This window comes from Cataglyphis hispanica, chromosome 21 (genome assembly GCF_021464435.1).
Source record: "Cataglyphis hispanica isolate Lineage 1 chromosome 21, ULB_Chis1_1.0, whole genome shotgun sequence".
In the NCBI taxonomy this organism is placed as follows: Eukaryota; Metazoa; Arthropoda; class Insecta; order Hymenoptera; family Formicidae; genus Cataglyphis; species Cataglyphis hispanica.
The window spans coordinates 2373369-2387565 of record NC_065974.1 but is presented as its reverse complement, the minus strand read 5'-3'; the positions used below and the strand labels follow the sequence as shown (position 1 = coordinate 2387565).

At 26.7% G+C, this 14197-nt stretch overlaps 2 protein-coding genes across 19 annotated transcripts in view; one reads left to right on the top strand and one right to left on the bottom strand.

The window, feature by feature from the left end:
* The window catches only part of LOC126857316 (octopamine receptor beta-2R-like), a 43013-nt gene that overhangs the window by 3185 nt on the left and 25631 nt on the right, over positions 1–14197 (top strand). For 13 of the 16 annotated variants that reach the window (XR_007688479.1, XM_050606624.1, XM_050606623.1 and 10 more), the window contains one exon: positions 11947–12122. The exons of the other annotated variants lie outside the window; for them this stretch is intronic. The gene's annotated coding sequence lies outside the window, so the exon portion shown is untranslated. The remainder of the gene's footprint in view (positions 1–11946; positions 12123–14197) is intronic. 16 annotated transcript variants of the gene reach the window in all.
* Positions 1–14197, bottom strand: part of LOC126857314 (facilitated trehalose transporter Tret1-like) — a 44056-nt gene that overhangs the window by 16224 nt on the left and 13635 nt on the right. The window contains exons 2-5 of one of the 3 annotated variants that reach the window (XR_007688478.1): positions 4567–4745; positions 3879–3986; positions 3720–3789; positions 2718–3070 (exon numbers count right to left, since the gene is read on the bottom strand). Coding sequence is in view for 2 of the 3 variants with exons in the window: in XM_050606617.1 (XP_050462574.1) it covers positions 3720–3768 (49 nt within the window). In the remaining variant the exon portion in view is untranslated. Of the gene's footprint in view, positions 1–2717; positions 3071–3719; positions 3790–3878; positions 4015–4566; positions 4746–14197 lie in introns of those variants that run through there. The other 2 variants (XM_050606617.1, XM_050606618.1) reach the window with 2 other exon arrangements.

Here is a 14197-nt window from a genome sequence, read left to right as displayed (position 1 = left end):
TATTGTCTATTTATATTCTTGAAATTTATAGTTACCAAAAAGTATTTCGTAAATATTTTTGAAATATTTATTGCTTTGATATCAAAATAATTATCTTTCTAGTTCTCTTTCGATCAAAGCTCTTCAATCATCATGGATAATAAATTATATGAAAAAAATCTATATTAAAAAGACCTTTAAAATTAAAATTTATATGTATTTTTTTCTGTATTTTATTATTAATATAACTGTAAAAGTGAGGCTAACAATTATAACATTCACATAATGTTTTTCATGCAATACATTATTAATTATAATTATAGATATATTATCAGTAATTAATAATTACATACCACAAATTTCAATATTACAATAATCATCGTACATAATTGTACCAATTATAAGAAGATAGATAACGTGAGATCATGGTGTAACGCAAAGCGATTTCCAATAAATTGTTCGTTAGCAAGTAGTTAATTAATTAATATTGTGATCTAAATGAGAAGCGTGCGCACTCTGTTATTAAAAGATGAAGAAATACTCGGATTTAATTAATAGAAAATCTTTTTTTACTTTACCGCAATCTAATAAAATAAAATTATAAATTTTTAATAAAGTAAGTTTTTTTTTTACAAAGCACTCTCATATTTTTCTCTCATATACACACACATATACATACATAAGGAAATATTGTTCGATCAATTTTCGTAATTATTAAGTAATTTCTTTTATCTTTAATTCAACAAAAGTAAATTTATGTAAATTATTTTACCAATTTTGACAACTATTATTTTACAGAATGTATATACAATACATTGATAAAAAATGTAAATTTTTCATTGTTTTTTTGAAAAATAAAGTTATTAAAAAATAAAGTCTTTATAGTAATTAGAGTAGTTTGAGATGCCTCAGCTTTTATAAACAATGTAGACAATATTAAATATCTGTTTGTTAATTTTATTATATTCTATTTTAATTTAATATATTAATTTAATATATTTTATTAATAATGTGTGAATCGATTAATTATGTATTAATATATATTTTATACAAAGCATGCTATATTTACATTTTTATGGATTTATGTAATGTTTCTTGAAAATATATAAGTATACGTGCATATGAATAACAAATAAATATAAATAAATTTAATAAAATTAAATAATAACAGCAATAGGAGTAATAGAGTACTAAAACTAGCAAATAAAATCTGAGGTGCGATTATTAGTGCGCAAACTCTGTTGTTTAATTCTATTGACAAGTATGCATTAAATATGTCATACTTAATTAAATTAATTGGACATTAATTGTGCCGTTATTTGTTATATCAAAGTGATCATCAATAAGTACCGTGATTGAACTCAATAACCAGTGCGAATTCGCAGACGAGTATTAATACGATCATCCGCACCACAAACCTTTAACAACGCTTGAAATAACAGTAATACAGGATGCTTCCAGACAATTGCGACAAACTTAAAGAGATAGTGATCTCATTAAATTCAACAACTTTTATCAAGTAATCGTACTTTAGCGTCTCCTAAAGACGCTAAGCATAAGTTTTAGCATCATTAAACGCTGTGTAATTTTATAAAATTAAGTTAAGTTAAAATAAAAAAAAATCGTATGTTTTTCAATTCTGTTTATTTTCTTTGTTTTATAACAAATGTGCAAAATGACGTTTTCCAATCTTGTTACAAGTATTGATACTCCAACTTCATGACTGAAAAAATAAATACGGTAAAATAAATACTTTTACTTTTCCTGTAAAGAGTTCGAAAACTTCTGTCTTCTCTCTTTCTTTGGATTCTTCATTAATTGCATTATTTCATTAATATTAAATTAATATCTGGTGTATTTATAATGCGATAAAGTGTATATATAAAAATTTTAAAATTTTTGTATTATATATATATGTATATATATATATATATATATATATATATATATACATATATATTTAATTACTATATTTAATTTTATTAATTTTATTAATTACTATATTTAATATTTAATTACTATATTTAATTTTAACATAATAATGAAATTTCCTATCAACTTTGACATATATATATATATATATATATATATATATATATATATATATATATGTCGAAGTTGATAGGGAATTTCATTGTTGACGAGTGCTATGGGGTACAAAGCGGCATGATATTGCGTTTAAGAGGAATGCTTTAGTTGAAAGCTCGGCTATTAGAAAGTCAAATATATAGTATATGACGAGATGCATATAGATTCCGTTTCAGTATCGCTCAATATATACATTTTGCAATTGTATAATACAACATAACATAAATACAACAATATATATTTGATTTTATTAGAGCTTCTTCGTTATTTTTTTTATAAATATAATATATTTATGTAAAAATTAAAATATTTATATAAAATTTAAATGTTAATGCAATAGTAATAGAAGCACATTGATTATCTCTTTAGCTAATTATAAAGTGAAATAAATAAAAACTAAATATTAAGTATCAAAAATTAAAAATTAAATATTACGTACTTATAACAGTTTATATTATCAGAGATAATATTTTGTGACTTTGACGTATTTTTAATTTTATAAAATATATCTTATGCATTGCATATCTAGCTAATTATAAATTTAATTAAAAAATTGTAATTTATAAAAACTATAGTTCTCATTTCCATTTATATAATTCAGTTTATAATATAAGCTTGCTTCTGAAATATCGCTAAAAATTTTATGTATTATAATTTGTTATAACCTCGATGTTTACGTATTAGAATTTGTTATAATTTCGGAATCATTTTTAATTTAAGAAAGTGACTTTAAAACTGTAAAAAACAATATTTAGGCAAAATATTTATTAATAAAGTACGCGAAATAAGTCTAATGTTATCCTCCTGCAATTGTAATCAGAAAGTAACAGTGTATCTAGATTAAGTGTTCTATAATCAAAGCACTATACTTGTTTAAAAATTACGACTTTTCTCATTTTTGCTGGTATGAGGGTCAACAGACATTGTGATCAACGTTATCGGCTGCGCCAGAGGCGATAACAAAGAGCAACAGCATTACAATGATCCATTGTTTATGAAACCTCTGTAACAAAACTTGTTCGTTATCGGTTTTCTACTCGACAAAGAGATGCGATTTTATTTCTATCGTTACGACTTGTTATTCCAATAAAAAAATTATCCCAGCTTCCGTAATATCTTAAAGAAAGAGAGAGAGAAAGAGAGACAGAGAAAGAAATTTTATTAGAATTTTGATTAGAAGAATTAATAGGTAATGTCAGAAACGTAACTATTAAAATAAGGGAATTTTCAGATAGAATATTTTCTTTTTGGATGAGTGAACACTTACATCACTAGTATGCTCCGCTTAAATAATCCCGAAAGATAGAAAACGAGAGATCATTTGAATAAAAATAAAATATATATAAATATATTTAAGATTAAATATCTAAGGATTATTACAAAGATATTAATAAATCCTACGTTTGCGAAAGAGTGAATTTAATTATTTATTTTATTTGTTCACGTTGATTATATTCTATACCTAATATTTCTTTTTTTTTTACATAAAAAATTTACACAGAAGTAAAAATATGTTATGCAAATATGTATGTTATTGCTGAAGATGTGTTATACAAATTTATATAATGAAAGATATTAGGATATCGATGTATACTCAAAGAATTTATGGAAATGCAGAATATATATGTCTTATGAATATATGTAGTACTTACAGGTGAATAGATCTAGAAGGACCTCTTCTTTCTTATGCATCAAAAGCATAACGCATGTGTCAGACAATTCCTGTAAAGGGGAGGAAAATGGGTTAATGAGAATCAAGCGTAGAAAAAACAGAGCACGAATCTTTTCATAAAAACATTTTTTAATTAAACCTTTCAGTTCCTTTTCGGATCATCTTCCGTAAAATAATGACAATAGAAAAGTCGTGCCCTTTGACCTCCATGCATTTGCAACTCAGAGAGAAAGTAAAAAGATGAGTCCTTTATTCAAAAGTAAATAAGGCGAATTTCAAATGTGTGTTTTATGCTTCTCTATTCTGTAAATGCTTCCTGCATATGTACATATATATATATATAAAATACATGACGTTACCAAGCTTGCATTATGCAAATGTTAAATTTACTTTGTGCTTGTCACAATGAAACTTTGTCAGCATTTGTATTCTAAGGCACCACAATGTCCATAATGCATTTCTAATGTGTTTGTTTGCACTACATGAAATAATGCCAATTGTTGGACAAAGAGTTAACTATTATAATATAATTACAAAAATAAATAATTATTTTTTTTCCATACCTTCTTTCTTTAAAATATAAAATTTATATACACATACATTTTAATAACACACACACATATATATATATATATATATATATATATATATATATATATATATGTAAGTTTTGTACTTTAATTTATTAAATAATTAATTTATTAATATAATATAAATTTATTAATATAAATTAATTTATTAATATAATATTACATACTACTGTAATTGCAGGAAAATCTTTATTCTCTAGAAATTGCGAATCAAATATGTCATATATTGTACGTTACGTGATTTTCTTTCGTCTCTCTTCACGCAAGGATACCGTAACTCGGCGCGCAGCAAGTGGAAAATTTATTCGTACGTCGACTCCTCTCGCGTTCCTTTTTCAGCGGTATGTTCCTCGTCGCTGATATTCCACGTTCCACTCTCCGGAGGATAGAGTGGCCCTCTTGTGGCTCGTCATTTTCTACGGCATGAAATTCAATTTTGTCCGATTCCACGAGACTTCTGATGGCGTTATTACGCCCGCTTTCGTGTTGCGGATCAGTCAAGGATTACTGAACCTTGGCAACCTTGGGGGTTGAGAAAGCAATACAAGACGTCTTTGAATATCATGGCAAGAGGATATTGTTTAGCAATTTTTGGAACAGTCTTCCTTTTTTACCAAAACTGAAAGCGTGATCTAATCATTGTAATATATATTTAATATTAAAAGTCATATTCATTTTCGAAGTAATAACGATACAATGTGATACAACACATTTAATAAAATTTAAAAAGCTGTGAGATAAAAAAGTCATCTCCACAGTAGATATCAAATATCAATTTGCTATTAATTTTCTGGAACACTTTGTATATTATTAGACTCCTTTTTATGAAAATTCATGTTGAATGCCTTGCAAAAAATTACATATTCAATTTTTCACTTGTTCTAAAAGTGAAGAAAGAAACCCTTTCTTTCGTATTTATTAACTTGATATGCATATTCATAAAATAAGTTAATTTGAAAAAATATCTTCGAAAGAATTAGAAGTGTTAGAAAGATTATGTAATGTTTATTAATGTTGTGTGCAGTATGTTTCAATTGCCAGTTGAAACTATTTCTCTGGAATTCTTTCAGCAATAATTACCGAATGCTTGAAAAAAATATGCAGCAATTTATATCACACAACATATTATTCACATTTTTTTTTCTTTCAAAAGAGATTTCTCTCTATGCGGGTACATTGCATCGCAACTACATTTGCAAATCATATTCACTTCGCGCTCATATTACATTCGAAAGAAAAATCTTTTCAGTGAGTTTGAATCCGGTTCTTGCTCAGCAAACATGTAAGGATTTTAGAATTGAAAAATGAAATATTGTAAAGTAATTCTTAAGCGAAGTTGTATAATAAACTTCGCGGATATATCGAAATATTTGCATATGCATATTTGCGCATATACAAAATGCATACGCAAATGTGTGCAAATGCATTTTGTATATGAATCGAGCTTATTCATTTTTATTTTATCATTTTCTTTCATCAAGATTTATAGCAAAAAAATTTTATTGCAACATTCAATAAAAATACGTCTTATTATTTGTACTAGCTAAAAGAAAAATTTTTTCTTACCAGAGGTAAATTTACAATTACAGGAGTTGTAGTTGAAATAATATAGTTAAACTCTATGTAATTGAAATAAACTTTTAATTATGCAATTATTTAAATTTTACTATCAATCACACACATTTACTGAACATATTGTATATAACAATTGAGTTTCGTTTCATAAACCTTTTGATTAAATAATTATTAAGATATAAATAATAGTATGTAATTTTTTAATTAAAACTTTGATTATTCGAGTTTTACTTTATCGTTTGATAGGTCTGGACTATAATGCGTGTTAGATATCGCCATAGAAGTCCGATGTATCTATCAGTTAAGACATTGTGCGTCTTTGCGTTGCGTTTATTGTGCTTTTGTTATAGCATCGTTCAAATATACTGACCGTTTATTTTAAACGTTTTCGTTGCTTCGTCACCTACAAACCTACATCAACCACGTAGAATCCACGTTGCGCTTCTGACACAAGTCTTTCATCGGCAGTTTATTATTAAACCAACCAATTAGCCGTAGATAGAGTTTTTACATTAGCATAGATTACGGAATGCATTTGAATTGAAATGCGGAATTTATAATTTCCAACGATTAATTGCTGTCAACAAATGACTAAAATAATTATTTTAGTATAATGAGACAAGATATCTGCGAGACGAGATAATCCGCAAATCGCGTAAGATTGCTTCCGCACCTAGGATAATTGCATAAGCTAGCTGTAAATATAAGATTTTGTATCTTGCGTCTTGTATGTGCAGTAACATAACTGGAATTGGAATTATTCATGAAGCGTAATTATATGTTATGTAGCATAATATACTATGAAGCACTTAAATATTAAGAACGCTTAAACGCGATGCATTCCTTGATAAATAATACATATTTTATTTTACTTTTTCACAAGCGACAATAACAAACATTTGCACATTTATTGCAAATTCGACCGTGCTCTTTGTTATATTAACATATTTGCGTTATTCTTCCTATTGAATGCAGTGATTTGATTAACTGATAATGACTTTCTAATGGGAAATTGCAGGTTAATCGTTATGCGAAAAATTTTTTAAATCTACGGATATTATCTGTGAAGAATAATTCCGAGAAAAAATGAACGTAAGATTATATATGGCCATCTATATAATCTTACATAATAACATAAGTCTATTTTCTTCTCGGGATGATATAAGCAGCACGATAGTTTTATGCACTTATACAGAATGTATGCGAGAGAGAGAGAGAGAGAGAGAGAGAGAGAGAGAGAGAGAGAGAGAGAGAGAGCATAAACGAAGAATTATTTTTTTAAAATAATTTTTTTAATAATTTGCAATCCGTAATTTGAATTTTAACTGTGCGTAAATAGAAATGTTTTGTAATGAGCTAGAAATTATGATTAATAACGATTTTAATAAATTTTTGATATTAAAAATTAAGTTTATATCATAGCTTTGAAGCACAAGCTGCACATTTAGATGCCGGATTATTATATAATAGATTGTATTATCAGTTTGCAATAAAAAATAAAATCTTAAAAAAGATAGAAAAATATTGATAATAACGTATAGAAGATTTCTCGAGGCTATTTTAAAATGTGACAATTTTGCCGTGCAGCTGTTGCCAAAATTATATTAAAGTTCAGTCATAGCGTTTAAACATTATAATGATGCATGGCCTAAGTCCAAGTGATGAAATTTTATCGAGATCTGAAAATATGCAAATACAAAATTATTCCAACAATAATTTATGTTAAAGGCAATATATCTCCCTCTTCTAAATAATTATTTCTGAATATAAATATTTTTATAAATACAGCTAATTTATATAGACGTATGCATGTATATTTAATTATTTCTATAGTTCTTTTCTATATACATATATATAGGATACATGATATATACAATTATAACCAAACAATGGGATATTTTATTTCTTCTTTCCTTTTTTCTTTCAATTTTTATATTCCAATAGTATTTTATATGAATACATTTTTAATTGTAACATAAATTACAAGTAACAAATATATCATATTTCTTATTGTAAAATTTTACTAATTTTCCAAAGAAAATGTTTTAACTAAAAACCGCGAAAAGGAACGCCTGTATAATAAATAATGTTGAATTTAATGGCTACAAGCTGTTTGTCTGTTATAACCGTTCGTCGTTGGCATGCAATAGTCGCGAGACGCATCTCGATTGACGAATGCATGTACATACATATAACAGATTCCCTGCAATTAATCTGAGTACCGTGTGTCGAGCACCGAGAATGACGGTCGGGCAATTAACAATGGCATTGTGTGTTAGAGCATACAACACGTTCATAATAGCGAGCCACTTCCAATTTCTACACGCTCAAGCGATATTGTCACAAAATTATGTTCATTTTTATGTTATTGATTTTTGAATTGCCAATATATACCTTTCTGTTTAAAGAAATCTCAGCAATACGGTGAATAGTTAATTTTTAAAACACTATTTATTACATTTTTCAAAATCTTTGCTCAGCTTTTCCCAGATATACAGATATTCAGCACATTTAATTTATTTAATAAGTTAAGATATTTAATCAATGTATTATTTACTCTAATAAATCTACATGTAGGATTAATGTTTTTGTTCCGATTATTGTTGATTTTATCCATCGTTGTGATTTTGAATGAATAAGAGTGTACGTACATTTCCTCTCAGTTTTAATGCCTCTGATATTCCGCTGTAAGATAAAAACTTGAGATTTCAATTTATTAAGTGTTTAAGATTTAATTGAATGCTCTTTTGATAATTGATAAAATAAGTGGTATCATATTTATTATTGTTAATCGCACAATATTAATTTTTAATAACTATATATGCTGTAATATGAGATAATGACATTAAAAATTATAGCGGTCAAATTCCACGAAATTCAAAAATATGAAATTTACGCTATATAAGTAATCAGATATTGCGAGCGTCCATGAATTATGTATTACACTCGGAACTTAAATCCGAGCGGATACGAGGGCGTTATACGCCGCGACGACTGGACTGCTCGTTTGATTATGAGCTATGAATATTCGATTGACCATTATTCACTTGAGAAGAATACCCAGATCCTCCTTACACACATCGTCATACGAGACGGCCTTCTCCTTCTTTCAAGGAAGCTTATAAATCTTCTTAACTGTGACTATTTTTGATTTCGCCCATCAAAGCTGCAATTAAATGGGCTGATATGGAATTTTTGCCTCATCGAGGTTAAGACATTTCATCGATTAAGAATTCTATTTTAAAAGGTTCAAGCTTTCCTGGTTTTTAAATTAATTGGAATCTTTGATATGGTATTCTGTCAACTATTGAAAAAAGTAGAGCGCAATTCACGGTTCTTCACAATTGTCGCATTTCTCGTTAAAGTTTCTTATCGAAAAAGACAATAACGTGAAATTCATTTTACTCGATTGATCAAAGCCAAGTCAAATATTTCAATTTCTTAAATTTAAACTTGCCTTTTAAGTGTCGCTGATCTGCTTACACACCTTAAATATTTTTTTTCTTATAAGCTCACTAAATCTTAAAATAAATAAATTTATAAAACTTTTAATTTGTCTTCAAGGTTAAAAAGCTAATGAAGATGGTTAGAAGACGATGAAGACGATAAAGAGAGGCAAAAAGTTCTTATAGAAATAGCAAGATACTTAATCAAGCAGTTATAAATAACATTGAAACTTATTTAGCATCAATATTTATTGTCTTATGGCTACGGCCGTGATAGAAAATTTGTTGTACAAGGATTTACACTATGACATGGTAAAAGGCTATAAGTGCTAGCGGTAATCTTGTGACGATATTGAGCGTAAAGATTAAACTTTCATTATCTTCCTTCGCTATCTTTTACTTCATGGTTTGTGCAAGAATAGCGAATAAAATTCCGCTTTAGCTTTAGCATCAAAGCTGGTTGCGTACAGACACACATACACACAAGTGTTTTATATTATTTTCACTAAAATGCGGCGGTAATGAAACTTTGCAGATTATTTAATATTTTTACGGAAAAAAATTTTTTAAAGTGATCTCGAAAACGCAAATCATGGTTTTTTTTTGTATTACTACTTTATCGTACATTCGAGAGAGAATTTCATAGATTAAATCAGTTGAATTTTAATGTAGATTTTTAATCAAAGTAAATCAAGATTTACGAAGTCCAATAATAGATAATTTAATCTTGTAGATAATTCAAATATCTTTTTTAACCTAATTTGGTATCATTTATTTAATTTTGCAAAAAGCGATTGTCACACTGTCCAACCACTTGAGACTAACTAACAAGAGACTAACCGAACATTTATATTGGCTTGCTTCAGTTTTATCGCGAGCAAGCTTCGCGCATCAACTGATATTACGCTCCATTTCCTTAACTGAATCAAATATTATCGTTCCCGCTACTTTCATTGTTTATGTTATGTAACATATTATTAATGTCATAATAGTTACCATTTGAATTTATGATTATTGTGCAATAATTATCATTATTACTAATATGTTCACATAAGTAATTATAAAAAATACTAAAGATACAAATATTAATGATAAAAATTCTTAAGATAAAAACATTAAAGAGCCATTGAATTTGTTTTTAGCCACATAATTTTTTAACTAGCTTAAAGACAATTCTTTCTTAACGATAATGTCAAAAATGTAAATCTTGAATTCGTTTTGGAGTCTTTGTTTCTAATTTTTTGTTAATAAAAAGAAATATTGCTTGTCAGATTAAAAAAGTCTAATGAAATTTGATTGAAATGATGGGAATAAGAGTTTGTTAGTTGTAAATTAAGCAAATGGCTTTATAAAGAGCTATATAAAATTTTATTTAAAATTTAAAAATTAGCATTGAGTCATAAAAACATTTTTCTTCATTTCTTGAACATTTTTCAACTTGATTAATAAAAATAAATTTTGAACACAAGATGCAGAATGTTCTGCGACAAAGGACATATACTAAGGAATATGAGAAACATATCGGGAAAATATTTATGCAATTTAAAGTTAATATTCTCTTAATAGTAATGTAGATGTAGTTTCTAAATTATATGTTTCTAAATTATACAATTTTATAAACTAGATCTTTATGGTGCAAATCGATATTGAAATTTTATTTTTTGTTTGATCTCTTAATTAGAGTTGCAAAAGGCTTTTAAATTAATAGAACATTAATTTAAAACTTTAGTCATTAAAATATATGCTAAAAAGTATGACAAACTGAAAACATGATATTGAGTTTTTATTAAATAAAAATGTTTTTCAGAAGTATCCAAGAAAATATTTTTCCATAAAATAATCCGCAAATAAAACTTATCGAAAAATATGTATATTGCAAAATATCCCGTGGGTATTATATTATATATGGCTTTGACATAATCTTTGAATATACACACACGCACACTCACGCACAGAGCCCTAGAAATATAATTGTTTGCCTGAAGAAGTCAGATGAATCCGAACTATATAAATATAGGCAAACACAATTGGTACTGGATATAACCAAATGAAGTTATCAAGTATTTCCATGGATGAACAAATCCAATAGCGTTCGGCCATTTATTTATTGAGCTCTCTTCTCTTTGTGACACACTAGATATAAGCAAAAATTACAAATATTCATTTATTTAACTCTATGTATAAAATTTCGTCTGATGCAATAACTTGCGGTAACTATTGCGAAATCTTTATTACTGATGACTTTTAAAATTCTTATTTTTATTTTTAATTTTATTTAAAAATTTTTAATTTTTTATATTTCTAAATTTAGAGATAGACAATTAAATTAAAATTTTGAATGTGAGATTAGTAGAATTGTTAAATTTTTATTAAATGAAATGACATCCTAAAAAGAAGAACTATAATTTGTTTTTTATAATTTAGAAAAATTATTGTGACTATAAAATATATCTGAACGTTCTTAGAATATGAGATTCTTGCGCGTAGCAGACATTATATTGAGTTCTATTTTTGCGACCCTTTATTATTTGAATCTCACAGATGAATATTTAGTATTTCTTCGTTATAGTGAATTATCATTTTTGTGTTTGAACAGGATTGAATGCCGTTCTTACTTCGGATGCGATTCCATGTCCGGTCGAAACTTTAAGTCTTACTTCTCGAACCCTTGTCATTTCTGGAGGGTCAAATCGATATTCGACACCAGGGTCGCTTGGCAGTCCGATATTGCGCACATCTCCAGTTATAATGTTCTCACCGAAGGATTCTTTAGTACGCACGCAATTTCCTTTCTAATTATATTCAAAGTAACTATACTCAAGAGCGTTTTCTTGTTATGTTAAATAAATGAAATAATTAAATTTAAGATCAACAATAGAAGCTTTTATATTATATCTTTTTTTACATCTGATTTGAAACTAATTATTATTAATCAACTAATAAGTAAAAACTTAACTAATATTGGTATATTTGTTTTTATATTCAAGAATATAAAGTTTTTCTAAAATTAAAATTAATTTACATTTTTATCAAAAGTTTTTTTAATTTCTCAACATTTTTGAAAAAAAAAAAATTATTTATCTGAAAGATATGCAAATATTTTTGATATCATCAATTTTTAGAACCATATTTGTAAAGTAATGCATATATAAAGAATCTGAATAAGTAGAAATGCATATATAAGTAGTAATGCATATATAAGAAAAATCTGAAGAAATAGTTTTTCGCCTTTTCACATATTATATACATACATAAAGAAATAAATATATTTTGAAACAGTTTAAAATGTGAAAATGAAGATTCATGTACTGAGGATTCAGCTACGAACGAGCGCATATAAGGAAGGTGTAATTCTTAAATAATTTGTATGCAAATATTGTTTGCATGGAATATGTAAGTTAGAATGAATCAGTTTACTGATGCATAAAAAATCGCATTTTTTTTTTTAAATATTTTGAAAGGAAAGATATTAGTCTGGTAATTATGACGAAATACGTGCGTAAAGTTTTAGATAAGACAAGATTTTTCATGTATCAGTAAATTGATTCATTCTAACTTACATATTCCATGCAAACAATATTTGCATATAGATTATTCAAGAATTACATCCCTTATGTGCGCTCGTTGTAACTAAACAAGGATTTTCATTATCTTTATAAACAATATACTTTCGCGATGTTGTAATTATCTTTTTTTTTATGTTAATATCGCACATAGCTTACACACGTGCAAGCGAGTAGTATACTACAAATATGACGTGCCTAGAAATAACGCTCCGGCATTTGCATATTTAATGAAATATGCACAGATATGTAAACCTCACCCTGAACGTATTATTGCATGTTTAGTGCTTGGTAAATATGTATCGGGAAAGTATATAAGAATACTTATGCACACAATCATCAATAAGTTTCTTAAAATCTATCATAAAAGCTGATAAAGAATGTACGCGTTTGTTTTAATTACATTGGTTATTCTAGAATCATCTAGTGAGCAAAATGATAACTATATTATATAGTTCACAGACAAATTTTGATTTACAAACTGTAATTATTCGAATAAAAATGTGTTTTATCTTGAAAATATCAAGATCGATCACGCACATAAAAAAATCTACAATAAAATCTAATAATTAAAAATCTAATAATAAGCTAAAATACAACCTAAGGTTTTATGAATAACTATTGCATGTTTCATTTTTTAATATTTTTTATTTATTATTATTTTTAATTGTAGCTTTTTATATCTTTTATTTGTTAATATTATTTTATATTATATTTGCATTAATATAGATCAAAGTAGCTAATTGATTTTAATACAGTTTTAATGCAGTTTAGCAGTGTTTCTTTATTGATGCTAATTAATATTTTATTTGTATGCTTTTTTATTAAGTCACGTGATAAGTTTTTCGACAAGTTTAAAAAAAAGACACTGCAATGCAATTAAATTAACAAACTCAATAACTAACCAAAGTTACATATTATTCACATTTCATGTTTACACTTCGTTTTGCTCATTCCATAGTCCAGCATAATCAACATCTGCATATAATGAAACTTTTTTTTGTAGAGGGCAAACAATTGAACCTCGTTATTTGTAGTAAGAAATGAAGCGAACGATATCTCTCGAATGATTCCGAAAACAAAACTTAAGCTACATTTTAAAAGCATTCGAAAAAAATTAAATAAAGATAATGACAACTAATAAATAGTATCACATATTATGCTATCTTTGGATCTTTAATACAAATTTGAGTTTTAAAAAAATTACTATACATACATTTTACCTAAAAAAACGCTTTTTTAAAAATTTTTTTACAATTTTCTTTGACGGAGTTACATGATTTT